The 15,623-nt window shown below is 45.6% G+C and overlaps 1 protein-coding gene across 8 annotated transcripts in view; it reads left to right on the forward strand.

Moving 5' to 3' along the window:
- C13h2orf76 (similar to chromosome 2 open reading frame 76) overlaps positions 1-15,623 on the forward strand; it is an 84,478-nt gene that overhangs the window by 49,180 nt on the left and 19,675 nt on the right. For 5 of the 8 annotated variants that reach the window (NM_001401155.1, NM_001134500.2, NM_001401156.1 and 2 more), the window contains one exon: positions 14,887-15,043. The exons of 2 other annotated variants lie outside the window; for them this stretch is intronic. Coding sequence is in view for 5 of the 6 variants with exons in the window: in NM_001134500.2 (NP_001127972.1) it covers positions 14,887-14,963 (77 nt within the window). In the remaining variant the exon portion in view is untranslated. Of the gene's footprint in view, positions 1-14,886; positions 15,044-15,623 lie in introns of those variants that run through there. One more of the 8 variants, NM_001401154.1, reaches the window with a different exon arrangement.

Consider the following 15,623-nt stretch of genomic DNA (forward strand, 5'->3'; position numbering starts at 1 on the left):
GGCTCTCTGGCTGCCGGCCCAGCTCAGGTTCAGTGAGAGACCCAGTCTCAAGGGATAAGGTGGAAACTAACAACTGATGTCTTTTACCTCTGCACAGAGACTCTTGCATCAGTGTGGGCTCCTGCACACACACACACACACACACACACACACACACACACACACACACTCTTCCTCTAATAAATAAATGGCAGGTTATGAAATCTTAAACTTCATCTCTGTGTTGTCTACACATTTTCCTATGATTAGTACCTATTCGTATCATAAATACTGGAGATTTATTGTTATTTGAAGTTAAAAATCATTTTTTCTGTCTATGAATTATACACAGGAATTGTAATCTCTGGTGATTATATTGGTTTCTGTAAGTTCGTCCAGGATCATATTCCCTAGAAGTAAAATCAAGTTTGAGACTATTCCTAATGGCTTCTTTCTGGGCTTGGTGGTGCATGCCTTTAATCCTGGCATAGGAGAGGCTGAGGCTGGAGGACCATGGGTTTCAGGCCAGCCTCGGTTGCATAACGAGCGAGACAAATCTAGACTATTGCTGAGAGCCTGTCTATAAATGAATAAATAATAAATTAATGTTGGGCTGGAGAGATGGCTCAGCGGTTAAGAGCACTGGCTGCTCTTCCAGAGATCCTGAGTTCAATTCCCAGCAACCACATGGTGGCTCACAACCGTCTGTAATGGGATTTGATGCCCTCTTCTGAAGACAGTGACAGTGACTCACATACATGAAATAAGTAAATAAATCTTTTTTACTGTTACATTAAATGTTACATTTGAATGTTTTTAATGTTAAAAATTAATGTTTCTGATTTTTGGAAAAGGTCATCCATCAAATAGTTTTAGATGTTTATTTTGTGTCAGTGAGAAATGATTATTTTAACTCGATACTTGGTGAGTCAAATGCTGCCTCTCTAGCGGGTGACGCCTCTCTGACTGAGACGTCTAGAGACTGGAGGAAGCCTGGCTTCTTTAAAATCTGGCCCAAATGAATGTTACAGGCTGGTATTATGTGAGACTGGACAAGTAGTCCAGTGAAAAGCAGTGCAAAATCCAGTGCAATCTGGAAAAAGACTACAAGGTAATAAAGTTAGCATCTCTCAAATTAACAGGGAAGTCATGAAGCCAAAAAAAAGATGTGAGTTTCTAGGAAATGAATTTCAAATTCCTTTATTTAACTCAAATTTAACTCAGCATTTATTTAAAAAGAAATTCTAGATGGATTAGTGTTACAATGTAAACATGATTTTAAAATACTTTTTTTTTTCCTTTTCTTTTTTTTGGAGCTGGGGACCGAACCCAGGGCCTTGCGCTTGCTAGGCAAGCGCTCTACCACTGAGCTAAATCCCCAACCCCTTTAAAATACTTTTACTTTGGGCTGGAGAGATGGCTCAGTGGTTAAGAGCACTGACTGCTCTTTCGGAGGTCCTGAGTTCAATTCCCAGCAACCACATGGTGGCTCACAGCCATCTGTAATGAGATCTGATGCCCTCTTCTGGTGTGTCTGAAGATAGCTAGAGTGTACTCACATAAAATAAATAAATCTAAAAAAAATATTTTTACTTGTTGGGTATAGTGGCACATGCCTTTATCTCAACACTTGGAAGTCAGAAATAGGTAGATCTCTGTGAGTTTGAGACTAGCCCAGCCTACATAGTGAGTTCCAGTATACTGTGAGACCCTGCCTCAAAAATATACATAATTTTGTATGTATGTATATACATATATGTATGTGTGTGTATATGTATATATTATATATGTTTGTATGTGTTATGTATGCATGCATGCATGTGTGAGGGGCACAGTGCTGTGCACCATGGTAAACATATGGAGCTAGACAACAACCTGTGAGAGCCGGTTCTCTCCTCTCACAATGTGGGTCCCAGGAAATGGAATTTAGAACTTCAGGCTTGGCAGCAAGTTTCTCTACCAGTAGAGCCATTTCTCATCTCATAAAAACATGAGCTCATGACCTCAGAGGAGATGCTATGGAGGGGAAACAGTGATGAATATGACCTTGGAAATGGTCCACAGACTGTGTTGCCTAGTTTTGTGTCAACCTGACATCAGCTAGAGTCATTTCAGAAAGCAGGACCCTCAGGTGAGAAAACGGCCCCACCAGATTGGCCTGTGGGCAAGTGTGTGACACAGTTTCTTGATTGATAATTAATGTGGGAGGACCCAGCTTGCTGTGAATGGTGTCACCCCTGTGCTGGAGGTCCTGGGTCCTATAAGAAAGCAGTCTGAGCGAGCCACAAAGAGCAGGCCAGGAAGCAGCACCCCTCCATGGCCTCTGCATCAGCTCCTGCCTCTAAATTCCAGTCCCTTGAGTTCCTATCCTCTCCTTGATGATACGCTGTGATGTGAGATTATACACAGAAGTAATCCACCCTCCCCCCCACAATGTGTTTTCATCACAGCCATGAAAACCCTAAGTAAGGCACAGGCCTAAAGGAAAAGTAGCAAACTATGAATATGTGTGTTAAGTATGTTAAATGGGGATTGGGGATTTAGCTCAGTGGTAGAGCGCTTACCTAGCAAGCGCAAGGCCCTGGGTTCGGTCCCCAGCTCCGAAAAAAAGAAAAGAAAAAAAAAAGTATGTTAAATGACAGATAGGAAGTTGCCAACCTGACTGACAACTCTTTGGGACTTGGAGAGATGGACACAGGAGGATCCCTGGGCCTCACTAGCCCGACAAGCTAGCCAGTCGCCGAGCTCCAGGATCAGAGACTCAAACAAGCAAGGTGGAGGAGCTGGAGAGATGGCTTAGTAGTTGAGAGTACACAGTGCTCCAGCTTACGAAAGACCCAAGTTCAGTTCCTAGGACCATGTTGGGCAGCTTACAGCTTCCTGTAGCTCGAAGTCTTGTACCCTCTTCTCACTCATGATTACTACACACACACACACATACACACACACACACACACACACACACACACACACACACACGAACCTGCACACATGTGCATATGCCATAGACAACCTTGTAGTTAGCATAGAAAAGACAGGTGATCCTATACAGTATATAGTGTGAAGGAACAGTTAGCATGTCAAAAAATGCTTGCACACTACTGGTAGGGTGGCAGTGTTGAAATAGATGCTCTCTGTATAGCAGAGCCAAGAAGCTGGGTCACACCCCAGCCCCCAAGGCTTGGGCTCAGAACTTGTTTCTGACCCTGTGTCCACCCAGGTGACCCTGGACAACCAGCAGGTCTTACAGGATTGGTTGTCATGCATAAAACTGGTGAGCCCCAGGGAGGTTACGGTGTAGGAAAGAATTTTCTCCCGCGCATCTGCTAAGTGCTAGTATTTCCTCTCATGCTCTGTAGTCAGGGCGACTTCCTCTTGTGTCTTAAATCAACAGAAACCTGCCTCCTCGGGTCCACCCTCTACAGGGTGGAAGGGTCCCTCTGTGTTCCCAGTCACATTCACTGATGTGGACATTTGTCTATGGATGGAGAATAAATTGTGTGACATCATCATCATTTAAAACTCGCACATGCGGCTGATGGCTCGGCAGTTAGCGCACTGGACTTTTCCAGAAGGCTGGAGTCTGCATCCCAGCATCAGTTGGGTGGCTCTCACACAAGTGCCTGGAACTCCAGCTCCAGGGCATTGAATGCCCTCTTTCTGGCCACTGCCTCTCCCCTCTCCCCCACACATGTGCACAGCCACTCACACACACATGTGCACACCCACTCACACACATGTGCACACCCACACATACATCTGCACACCCACTCACACACATGTGCACACCCACTCACACACATGTGCACACCCACTCACACATACATCTGCACACCCACTCACACACATGTGCACACCCACACATACATCTGCACACCCACTCACACACATGTGCACACCCACTCACACATACATCTGCACACCCACTCACACACATGTGCACACCCACTCACACACATGTGCACACCCACTCTCACACATGTGCACACCCACTCACACACACATGTGCACACCCACTCACACACACATGTGCACACCTACTCACACACATGTGCACACCCACTCACACACACATGTGCACACCCACTCACACACACATGTAACAATATTTGAATATTTTTCAAAACAACAAAAGGCACACAATCCGTGTTTGTAGGTGTTTGTGGAGGAAGGATCACATGGCAGAGTTAGATGCTGCCTTGGTTTGTTCCTTCCTCTGATTAGTCTTATGATTTAAATCCTTCACTATAGTTAAGACCACTTCTTAAAAACCGTGTATGTGTGTATGTTTGTGTGAGCGTGTGTGTGAGTGAGTGTGTGTTGCATATGGGTGCACTTTCATGAGTTGTGTGAGTGTGTAGAGGCCAGCGGGTGATGACAGGTGCCTTCCTCAATCTCTATCTTATTTGTGACTCCGGGTCTCCTATTAAAGCTAGACCTCGGCAAGTAGGCTAAGACAGCCAGCCGGCGAGCCCCAGAAACCTGCTGGTTTCTGTTCTCCTGGTACTGGGATTACAAGAAAGTGCTACTCCATCTGGCCTTTTTAAAATGTGGATTTTGAGAACAAGAGCTCGAGTCTTGATGCTTACAAAATAAACACTTTACCCATTCTTGTCTTAATGATTTTATCAGACTTTGATCAAAATCAGGTCCTTTTTGTGGGGTCATCTCTGGACTTGGAATGTTCCAGGGATCCCCAAAATGCCCTCTACAGCAGGCAAGACAGCATGTGGGTCCCCCCTAGACACAATTTCGTCTGCTTCCTAGAGCCGTGTTCTTGTCCTCTGGGGAGCAAGCCTCGGTTATAGCCTGGGGAGGACACAAAGTCCCCCGAGAGCAACAGGAAATTACAAGTGGGAGTGGAATTGTCAAGTGTGATTTTTCTAGGGAATTTTCCTTCCCGCCTGCGTCTGGCTGGGCTTCGGAGAGGTTTAAGAGACAAGCTCAAAGTCAGCTCTCCCTCCCCTTGCACTCCTTGATCTCGCTGAAGAGCTGTCAGTCTGCTATCAGAGCCAGTTGCCATGGGAATAATGCCAGTGTGATAAATATGTCACTCTGACTTTCTGCAGGAGTTGGAAAAGAAAGGCCAGGAGGGGAACTGGGAGAACAGAGCAAAGATCGTTCCCCTGCAACCTTCCGCTTTACCAGGACCCTGTGGTACATCCACACCTGACACAGGCACCCATTTTTGTTTGTTGACTTGTAGGAATAAAATAATTTGCTCTGGGGCTGGAAAGCTCACTCTCTGGTCAAGAGCATTTGTTACTCAAGCATGAGGATCTGAGTTCGGATCCCCAGCACCAGTGCAAAATGGCGGACGTGCCCACCTACATTCACCTGTAACCCCAGAGCTGTGTGTGGGGGACGAAGACAGGAGATCGCCGAGGCTTACCCACCGCCAGCCTAGCTCAAGGTTAACTGAGAGACCCTCTCAAAGAAGTAAGACAGAGGGACACCGGCACCCTCCTCTGACCTCTGTGCAATGTATGCAAATCTCACACACACCTACAGGACACAACTTCAAAAAGTAAATCACAACGGTTTACTCCAGGAAGGAAGGGGAGTTTCACCAGGACGTGTAACGTACAGGACTTCAAGGCTGTTCTTGATCACTGGAGTTTCTTGGACTGTTCACCTAGGAAGGAAAAGACTGTGAGTCTCTGCAGCTATACTTTATCTGTTTCGTTTTGCCCTGTGCCTCTGCTGCTCCCTTTTGAATCTGTTCAGCTCTGAGAAGGAATCTGTGGCTCAGTGGTGCTCATAGAGCAGCCGTGTTTTACTGTAAAGACGTGACAGTGGACCGTGCCAGCGCTGCGTCTCTGGGGGAAGGGCTCGTGCCAACCTTGTTCTGTAATAATGCCGTGACTCCCCTGGGGTTAGTTTTCATTTCTTGTGTCTCTTCTGCCATCGACTTCCTGCCCCTGCCTCCACCCTCAACCTCTCCATCCCATCCTACATACAGAACCGCTGCAGATGGCTCTGGCCCCCACCACTTCACAGCACGGGATTTACTGTTCCTTAGGGTTCGAGGCCCTTCCTGTTCCTTTCTTGGGGACTAACACCTTGAGACAGACAAGTTTTCTTTCCTGACATTGTCCCAATGGCTGTTCTTCACATTAACAATGTAACAGTGACCGACTAGACTCAGTGACGCTGGCTGGGGTTCTAAAGTAGACCCACAATATAGCCCTACAGACTCGTGTGTGTGTGCGTGCGTGTGTGTGTGTGTGTGTGTGTCTGTATGTGTGTCTCTGTGTATGTGTGTTTGTATGTGTGTGTCTGTGTATGTGTGTGTGTGTCTCTGTGTGTGTGTCTGTGTATGTGTGTGTGTGTCTCTGTGTGTGTGTGTCTGTGTATGTGTGTGTGTGTGTCTGTGTGTGTGTGTCTGAGTCTGTGTGTGTGTCTGTGTCTGTGTGTGTGTCTGTGTCTGTGTGTGTTGTCTGTGTAAGTGTGTGTGTGTGTGTGTGTGTGTGTGTGTGTGTGTGTGTATGTACCTATGAGAGTAGAGGCAGCCTCAGCAGTTGTTCTTCAGGAGCTGTCCACTTTGCTTTGCTGAGAGAGGGTCTCTCGCTAGCCTGAAAACCGTCAAGAAGACTAGTGAGCCCAGGGTACCACCTTTCCCTGCCGCCCCAGCATGGGGACTACAAGGACTTGCCACTAAGCCTGGCTTTTTCCTGTGGCCTCTGGAAAGGAGTGAAAAGCAAAAAGCAGATCCTCAAGCTTGCAAGGCTGTTGTCAACTCAGCCGTTCTCTGTTGTTAGTGAGTGTTTGTCTTAAGGTTTTGTTTGTCTTCCGAACAATGCTGGGGACTAAGCTCCGTGCCCTGCACTGGCAGGCGCTGCATTACTGAGCTCTCCCTGCCAATATTTTGCTGTCTTTTTGTTTAATGTATCATTTTTGACATATAATGATTTTATGTGTTTTTACAAATTTATAAGTAAAGATATTTGTGTACCCAGTGAAATATAGTGTCATTTGGTACACAAACACATACACACAAATATATATGTATGTGCATACACATATACATATATACATACATGTATTTACATACATGTATTTACATACACACATATACATTTATAGGTACACATATATATATATATTACAGACACACACATGTATATAAAATGATCAAGTCTGTCACTCTAGACAATAATCACTTTGTTATGTTGGGAACATGCCAAATCTTTTCTTCTAGCTATTTCAAAAAACAACATATTCTGACCCCTGTAAGCCTTCTGATTCTACAAAAACAACTTTTTAAAAATGTGTGTAGAATCTGAATGTGTTTGTGTGCATGGGTGTCTTAGTTGGGAATTCTATGGCTGTGAAGAGACACCACGACCATGGCATTTAATTGGGATTGCTATGGTTCGTTCAGAAGTTCAGTCCATTGTCATGCATGGCAGCATGCAGGCAGACGTGGGACTGGAGAGCAGCCCTGAATATCTGTGTTTATGAGGGTAAAGTTTTATAGAAAGCAGCCAAGCTGGGGGGCGGTTGGGGGTTGTGTGGGGGTGTGAGTGTTTCTAGCCTGTCAAACATCTAATTGGAGAGCTACTATGGCCTTTAGCATAATTGACTGTGCTGGGAGCCAAACCATAAACTTAACTTCTGCTTCCCTCTGCATTGGTGGTTGTTAGGCAGGGGGTGGGGCTTGTTGGGGATTTACCTGGAAATGCTTGATTTGTTGGGGGAGATTAATCTGGAGACACAGGCCTTGTTGGGGTTAGCCTAGAACCTGGAGCTAGATGCTTGGTTTTGGTGGGGGTTTACTTGGAAACTAATGCTAGGTTCCAGACCATTAGTTTACCTGAATTTAAATTCTCTAAAATGGAGTCTGAACATCAAATATTTATGTTCAGACAGCAGAAAGAGAGAGTGAACCACTGGGCCTGGCTTGAGCTTCTGAAACCTCAGAGCCCAGCCCAAGTAATGCACTTCTCCAACAAGGCCACACCTCCTCCAACAAGGCCACACCTCCTCCAACAAGACCACTCCTCCTCCAACAAGGCCACACCTCCTCCAACAAGGCCACACCTCCTCCAACAAGGCCACACCTCCTCCAACAAGACCACTCCTCCTCCAACAAGGCCACACCTCCTCCAACAAGGCCACACCTCCTCCAACAAGGCCACACCTCCTCCAACAAGGCCACACCTCCTCCAACAAGGCCACACCTCCTCATAGTGCCACTCCCTATGGACCTATGGGGGGAGCATTTTATTCACACCACAGTGGGGTGTAAGTTCATGTGTGTTCATGTTCATGTGAAGGCCAGAGATCAGCATTGACTATCTTTTCTGTCTCAGTGACCTTGGAACTCAAGTAGGCTGACTGCCCCACGAGCTCCAGACACCTTCCTGTCTCTGTCTCCTGCCCCCCAGTGCTGGAGTTGTAGACATGCACCTCCTTACCTGGCCTTCTACATGGATACTGGAGATCTAACACTGCACTTTGCACACTGAGCCATCCGTTTGTCCCCAAAAGTACATTTTAGCTCTCACATAGGAGTGAGTACCACAGGTACTTATCTTTATGTGGCTGGTGTATGTCCTTGTCCTAATGCATCCAATTCCATGCGTGTTGCTACATGTGCTGGGATTCCATCCTTTTCATGGCTGGATTGCATTATTAGACTCTTTTACCTCTCCAGCTCCATGTAGGCATGTGCCTGATATAAGAAAACTCCTGTTTCATTATGTGCAGTCTTCGATGTATTGTTTGAAAACTGCTGACTGACTTACATAGCCAACCCAATACAAACATTCAAAGCAAGCAGGACAGAAAAAGTCCAGGAGTCTAGACCTCTTCCCTGCATTTCAGCCCCCACTGATAAAAGTGTAGAATAGAACTCAGCTGTGAGTTCTACTCAGTAGGGTTTATAGCTCAGAGTTAGTCCTCAAAGATCCATATACAAGAGCTAGGTGTGATGGTGCACACTTATAATCCCAGCATTGGGAAGGAGAAGATCGGTGGTTCACTAGGGCTTACTGGTCAACCAGCCTAGTCTACTTGGTGAGCTCTAGGCCAATGAGGTATCCTGTCTAAAAAACAGCCAAGTAGGGTCTGCAGAGATGGCTCAACAACTCAGCACACTGACTTCTATGTCAGAGGACACAGGTTCAATTTTCAACACTCACATGGCGGCTCACAACTAACTGGGACTCTAGTTTCAGGGGATCTGACACCTTCTTCTGACCTTCACGGCACTGTATGCATGTGATACACAGACATAGACGTAGGCAAAAGCCCATCCACATAAAATAAGAAGAAATAAATCTCAAAAGCAAAACCAGGTGTATAGTGCCTAAGAAATGACAGATAAGGTTGAATTCTGGTCTCTGCATATACATTCACACATATATGTACATAGACTTACATTAACATACATACAAAAGGGAGCCTAGGATGTTTTCCTAGAGTAGAAGAAAGAAAGGGTGAAACTTTGTCTTTGGACCTCAGTTTGCTCTGAGTAGTGGTTTTTTGTTTTGTTTTGTTTTGTTTTTAATGCTGTTTATCATCACTCGACAATCTGTCCTGGGTGTTCCACAGAGCCAGCACACACAAGTCAGTTTTTCTCAGACTACGTAAGTCATAGCCTAGGGTCAGGAATAGAGAGAGAGAGCTTGTAGTATGTCTGTCGATAGCTGATAAGTTTGTTTTGATAGATCAGAGGATTAGTTATATTGTATTTAAGTTTTTTTGAGATTTTGGACTTAGAATAGATTACTTTTGCTTTCTCTTAGTTCAGGTAATCATCCACCTCCCCTTAAAGAGGCTGTGTGTGCGCATGTGTGCATGTGTGCATGCAAGTGAGCAAATGTGCATCAGAGAGACAGATATGGAGAGATGTTGAGAAATGTTGAAAACTTTTTTTTTTGTTTTGCTTTGCTTGTTTGTTTGTTTTAAGATAGTTTCTTTGTGTAACAGAGCCCTGCCTGTCCTGGATTCACTTTGTAGTCCAGGCTGACCTCGAACTCTCAGAGATCCACCTGTCTTTGCCTCCTAAGTGCTAGGACTAAAGCATGTGCTGCCAAACCCAGCTAGGTGGTTGATTGTTTGTTTTGTTGTTTGCTAGGTGAGGTTCGTTTTGTTAGTTAAAATTCTTAATTTCATATCCGAAGTCTGGGTGTCCTGGCTCATGTGCTCATGTTACACTGGCGTGCCGGTATTAAGAGGCCCCACAGTGTGTCAGGGGACTCTCCTTGGTTTCATTTGATAGTGACTTGAAGACTCCCACGTGGAGACCTCTGCACCCAACTGTACTGTGCTCTCAGCACGATACATTTAAAGCCAGGGGCCCCCTTCCTGTGGGCTCTTGTCTGCTGTGCTTGAAGAAGTGTTGGCAATACAATCTGAAGAGGAGGAGTTGAGGGGACACTAGTAGAGAGTGTGGTTGTGTAGCGGCCATAAAGCCATTGCCTGGGGCAGGGCTGTAGCTTTGGTAGAGTGCCTGCCCATCACCACAAAGCCCTAAGCTTTGTGCCTGGCATTGCAGAGCAGGCACATGGTGGCACTTGCCTGTCGCCCCAGCGTTTGGGAGGTGGATGCAGGATAAGAAGTTCAGTTACCCTCATCTATGTAGGAAACCTTGGTCTACAGGTAATTTTGCCTCAAAAAGAAAATGATTTGTAAGTTCTGTTAAACTGTTGAATAATTTAAGTACCTAAACTCATTCCCTCGAATGTTTCCAACAGACATCCAGAGTGTTTGTTTGTTTGTTTTTACATGCAGATGGCAGCTTCCCCTCCCTCCTCTCCTTCCAGTCCTCCCCACTTTCCTCTGCACCCCCATCCATCTACTCCCCCTCCTCTGTTTCCCCTCAGGAAAGGGCAGGCCTCCCATGGATGTCACCCAGCCTTGGCATATCACGTTATAGTAAGGCTAGGCTCTCCTCTCCTCTTAAGGCCAGAGAAGGCAACCCAGCAGGGAAAAGGGTCTCTAAAGCAGAGACAGCTCCTGCTCCCACTGTTAGGAGTCCCACAAGAAGACCAAGCTACACAACTGTAACAGATGTGCAGAGGGCCTTGGTCAGGCCCATGCAGTCTCTGGTTGGTGTTTCAGTGTCTGTGAGTGAGCTCCTGTAGGCCCGGGTTAGTTGACTCTGTGGATTTTCTTGTGGTTTTCTTGGCCCCTCTGGCTCCCTCAGTCCTTCCTCCCCCTCTCCTCAGGATCCCCCAAGCTCCACTCTGGCTGTGGGTCTCTGCATCAGTTTCCATCAGTTGCTGGGTGAAGCCTCTCATGACAGTCGAGGAGGACATCAGGTGTCCTGTTCTACGGATCTCCACCTGCTTTCTTTGAGATCTGGAGCTAGGGTGGTGGCCACCACGTTCCAGGAAGCTTGCTGTCTCTACCTGCCACAGAACTGGGGGTATAGGCATATGTGACCATACGAAGTTATTGACATGGTGCCTGGGATTCAAACTCAGGTCCTCTTGCTTGCATGGCAAATACTCTTAACCACTGAGCCAGTTCTTTGTGTTTTGCCTGTGAATAGTCAGAATAATTTGTAGTCTGTGCTTTCTGATTTGTTGTGATTGAGCTTTTAAAAAACAATAGTAATTTGAAGCATAAAATTTAGCCCACTTGTTGACCCAATTTTCCAAAGAAACCAGGGACATTGATCTGAAAATACAATCTTCAGCTTCAGTGATTTTATTCTGCACCTTTGTATCTATCCACATTATAAATCCCAGGTGGATATGGTAACACATGCCCGTAATCTCAGCATTAGAGAAACAGAGGCAGGAGTGTCATGAGCTCCAGGCCATCAGCCTGCATTATATGGTTCAACATTTCCTCAAAAACCCAAACAACAAAAGTAGATTCTAAACCTGAGTAACGTAGTCTCTGTGAGTTGAGGCCAGCCTGGTCTATGTGAGTTCCAGGCCAGCCTGGTCTACATATGGAGACCCTGTCTCAGAACAAACCGAGGCAAACCAAAGCCATAAATGCTGAGTTACTAAGGTCTCAAAACCAAGCTGCGTGTTCAGGATTTATGTCCTCTCTGATTATCCTGAGAGGAAGCCTTGCCCTGTGATTATTAAGAGCACGTGGCTTTGATTTCTCTTCTAAAACACAGCTAGAGGGCCAGGGATGCAGCCCAGTGGATAGAGTGCCTACCCAGCATGCACAGAGCCCCGAGACCCATCCCCAGTGCACCGTAAGTTGGGCTGATGGCGCTTGTATTTTGAAGGTGGAGCTGGGGAGGTGGAAGAAGGAGGATTAGAAGTTCATGGTCTTCTTTGGTTGCATAGGGAGTTCAAAGCCATCCTGGACTAGAAACCTTGTCCAAAAGAAAAGAAGGGAGAGATGGAGTAGTGGGTCATACAGTTCTCCCTCTGAGCATGCTTGCCTTCAGAGAGGACCTTTGTTTTGTTTTGTTAAAGGATAGTGCACCAGATACCTTCTTGGAATCACTAGTTTTCTGAAGCCTCACCCTCCCTTTTCTCGGTGTGCATGTGCTTGTGTGTTTGTTGTATGTTTGTGGAGGCCAGAACAGGGCATCCAGTGTCTTCCTCTACTTTTCCATGCCTTATTACCTTGACAAAGGGCTCTGACTGAGTCAGACGCTCTGTATTCTGTTGTTTAAAGTGTTTCAGCCTGGCTGGTCAGGGGTCACAGGCTTACACACCATGCTCAGCTTGTACATGGGTGCTGGGGATTCGAACGCAGGTCCTCATGCTTGCAGAGCAAATGCTCTTACCCACTGAGCTACCTCCCAGCCACTACAGCCCCCTGCTTTTCACAGGCAACATTGTTGATGTAGAGCCTGCTAGCCACTCTTTGAAATGTGGCTACTTCCCGGGCTGCTGAGCTGCACACGGACCCACTATTTGCCTAGGGAGTCTCCATTCCCAGCCCCTCTTTGAGTCTCAGTTTCCCTCTGTGGTCTCCCCTACCCGGGCTCCATGTGGTGAGCGGTCCCAATGGAATAACCAACCACTCGGATTTCATCTAATCCCCAGGACACAGTACATCAGGACTGAGGAGCTGTGGCTATGGTCGTATTGGTTTTCTTCTCTGTGTTTGCTTATTTCCTCTAGAGCACAGGATAGCTTACGGTAGAGAGATACTACATATGATATTCTTGCAAACAGCAAGACGTTCTTAATGAAATGCCATGCTAATCTCTTGAATTCCATCCTTTTGTGATAGAATCTAATGATGAGATTAGAGCCCTGTGCCACGGAGCAGGGTAATCCTCTCGCTCCCCTCTCCCTGTTTATTTGGGTTGAAGAGTTTTACTTGTCTCTTTGGAGCGCCTATGTTAATTGAGTACTCAGTATTCATTACGAATAATCATGTCTTTTTTCTTGTTGAGCTTCGCAAGGGCCCTTTCGCCTTCTGTGAAAGCCGAGCAGACTGTATTAACTCCCGGTTTAATTTAAAAAAAAAAAAAGAAAAGAAAAAGCATCGTGGAACTTGTGGGCGCAGCACCTTGAAGAACCACATGTTTAATAATGGGAAGGCTCGCCATCAGATCTGAATTAATAATGCTGCCGGGTTATGGTTTCAGAAGCTGGAGTCCTTGACCCGTTAGGTTGAAAGCACTGTGGCCGCCCTGCACCTCTGCGGGTCCTTTAGCTGAGCCATTTCCCCTGTGAATAATTAGAAGCATTTGAAGGTATTGCACAGAAGCCAATCTGTGCCTTTCACTTTGCTGAAGCCTCATGAATGAGTCATGAGCGGGGCCAAAAATTAACTTCTTCAGACACATATTTTGATGGGTCATGAGGGAGAATGTAAAGTGATCTGTAAAATATTCCACTGATCCTCTAAGTATTAAATTATTATACCTACAGGCTAATTTGGGGGGGGGGCAGAGGGAGTCCCTCCCCTTCTGGAACTGATTCGCCTATTTAAAAGAGATCAAGGCTTTTATTTTTCAGAAGTATAAATGAGCAATGTTAGTATTTCTTGAAAACCTTCACTCTTGTGTTAACTCTTGGTTTTAATTTTAGAGTTATTGTTTGTAAATGTTTAAATTACATTTTGCGTGTGTGTGTGTGTATGTGTGTGAGTGTGTATGTTGGTGTGTGTGCATGTTGGTGTTTGTATGCGTGTGTATGTGTGTGTTGGTGTGTGTGTGCGTGTGTGCGCGTGTGCGTGTATATGTGTGTATATGAATATGTGAGTATGTGTGCATCCCTGTGTGTGTTAGTGTGTGTGTATATGAGTGTGTATAAGTGTGCGTATGTGTGTGAGTGTGTATGTTGGTGTGTGTGCATGTTGGTGTTTGTATGCGTGTGTATGTGTGTGTTGGTGTGTGTGTATGTGAGTGTGTGTAAGTGTGCATATGTGGGTGAATATGTATGTTGGTATGCATGTTGGTATTTGTATGCATGTGTATGTGTGTGTTGGTGTGTGTGTGTGCGTGTGCCTGTGTATGTGTGTATATGTGTATGTGAGTATGTGTGTGTGCCTGTGTGTGTTGGTGTGTGTGTATGTGAGTGTGTGAGTGTGTGTGTTGGTATGTGTGTGCATGTTGGTGTTTGTGTGCATGTGTATGTGTGTGTTGGTGTTTGTGTGCATGTGCGTGTGCGTCTGCGTGTGTGTAATTCAGAGAACAACTTGAGAATGTCAACTCTCTCCTTCCACCCTGGGCTTGAATTCAGGCTGCCAGGCTTGGCTTCAGGCTCCTTTACCCACTGAGCCATCTCACCAGCACGAGTTATTCTTTATTTTTAAATTATTTGAGTTTTAATCTCCTATAATCACACTGAAGCTTCTGGCTGGTTTGGTAAAAAGCCGTTATGCAGCCCAACCAGCACCGTGTCTTTTAATTGTGAGCACCTTTGATGACAAACCAGTGTAATGCAGATTTCTATACCTGCTTCAGATCTAGTTTCACATTAAAATCTCCTTTTTTCTCTCCTTTCCCCTTTTTCTTCTTTTCAGCCAGTGAAACTGAGATTGCATTCTTCTGTGGAGAAGATTATAGGAGATACAAAGCTAATCCCACCGCATCCTGGTGAAAGTCTCTAGGTACAACTTACATACCTTTATTCTACAAGTGATTTATTTTTTACTTATCAAATAAACCTTTAAAAAAAAATCCTTGGCTTGATTTCTCTCCATAGATATTCCTCACTCCCAATCTCTTTTCCCCTGCCTTTCCTTCCCTCCCGACTTTGCATCCTTCTTTCATTTCTTGTTATAAAATAAGCAAAACATTTGATTTTAAAAATTAAGTGTTTTTAATTTAAGAAGCATTACTTTTTAGGGTAAGGGGACATAGCTCAGTGGTTAGAGTGCCTGCCTAGCACCCACGAAGCCCTGCATTCCATCTCCAGCAGTGAATAATCCCCATGTGGTGGCAAAGGCCCATAACCCAGCACTTGAGACATAAAAGCAAGTGCATCAGGGGTTCAAGGTCATCCTTGTCTGTAGAGGCTACATGGGGCCCTGTCTCAAAAATAAATACACATCGTTTTGTTTCTTAAACTAGGGGCTATTTGGTATTTAACACGTTGGCTTCTTTAAAGAGATACAACCAGAACTGAGGAGATGGTTAAGAGCCTTGCTGCACAAGCACGAGGAACTGAGTTCAAATCCCCACTACCCGTGTGAAAACCAGGACATGGCCAGATGCTCCTGTATCCCCAGGGCTGTGGAGGGCAGAGACAAGAATGTCA

The sequence above is a fragment of the Rattus norvegicus genome, chromosome 13 (genome assembly GCF_021556685.1).
Source record: "Rattus norvegicus strain SHRSP/BbbUtx chromosome 13, alternate assembly SHRSP_T2T, whole genome shotgun sequence".
NCBI lineage: Eukaryota > Metazoa > Chordata > Mammalia > Rodentia > Muridae > Rattus > Rattus norvegicus.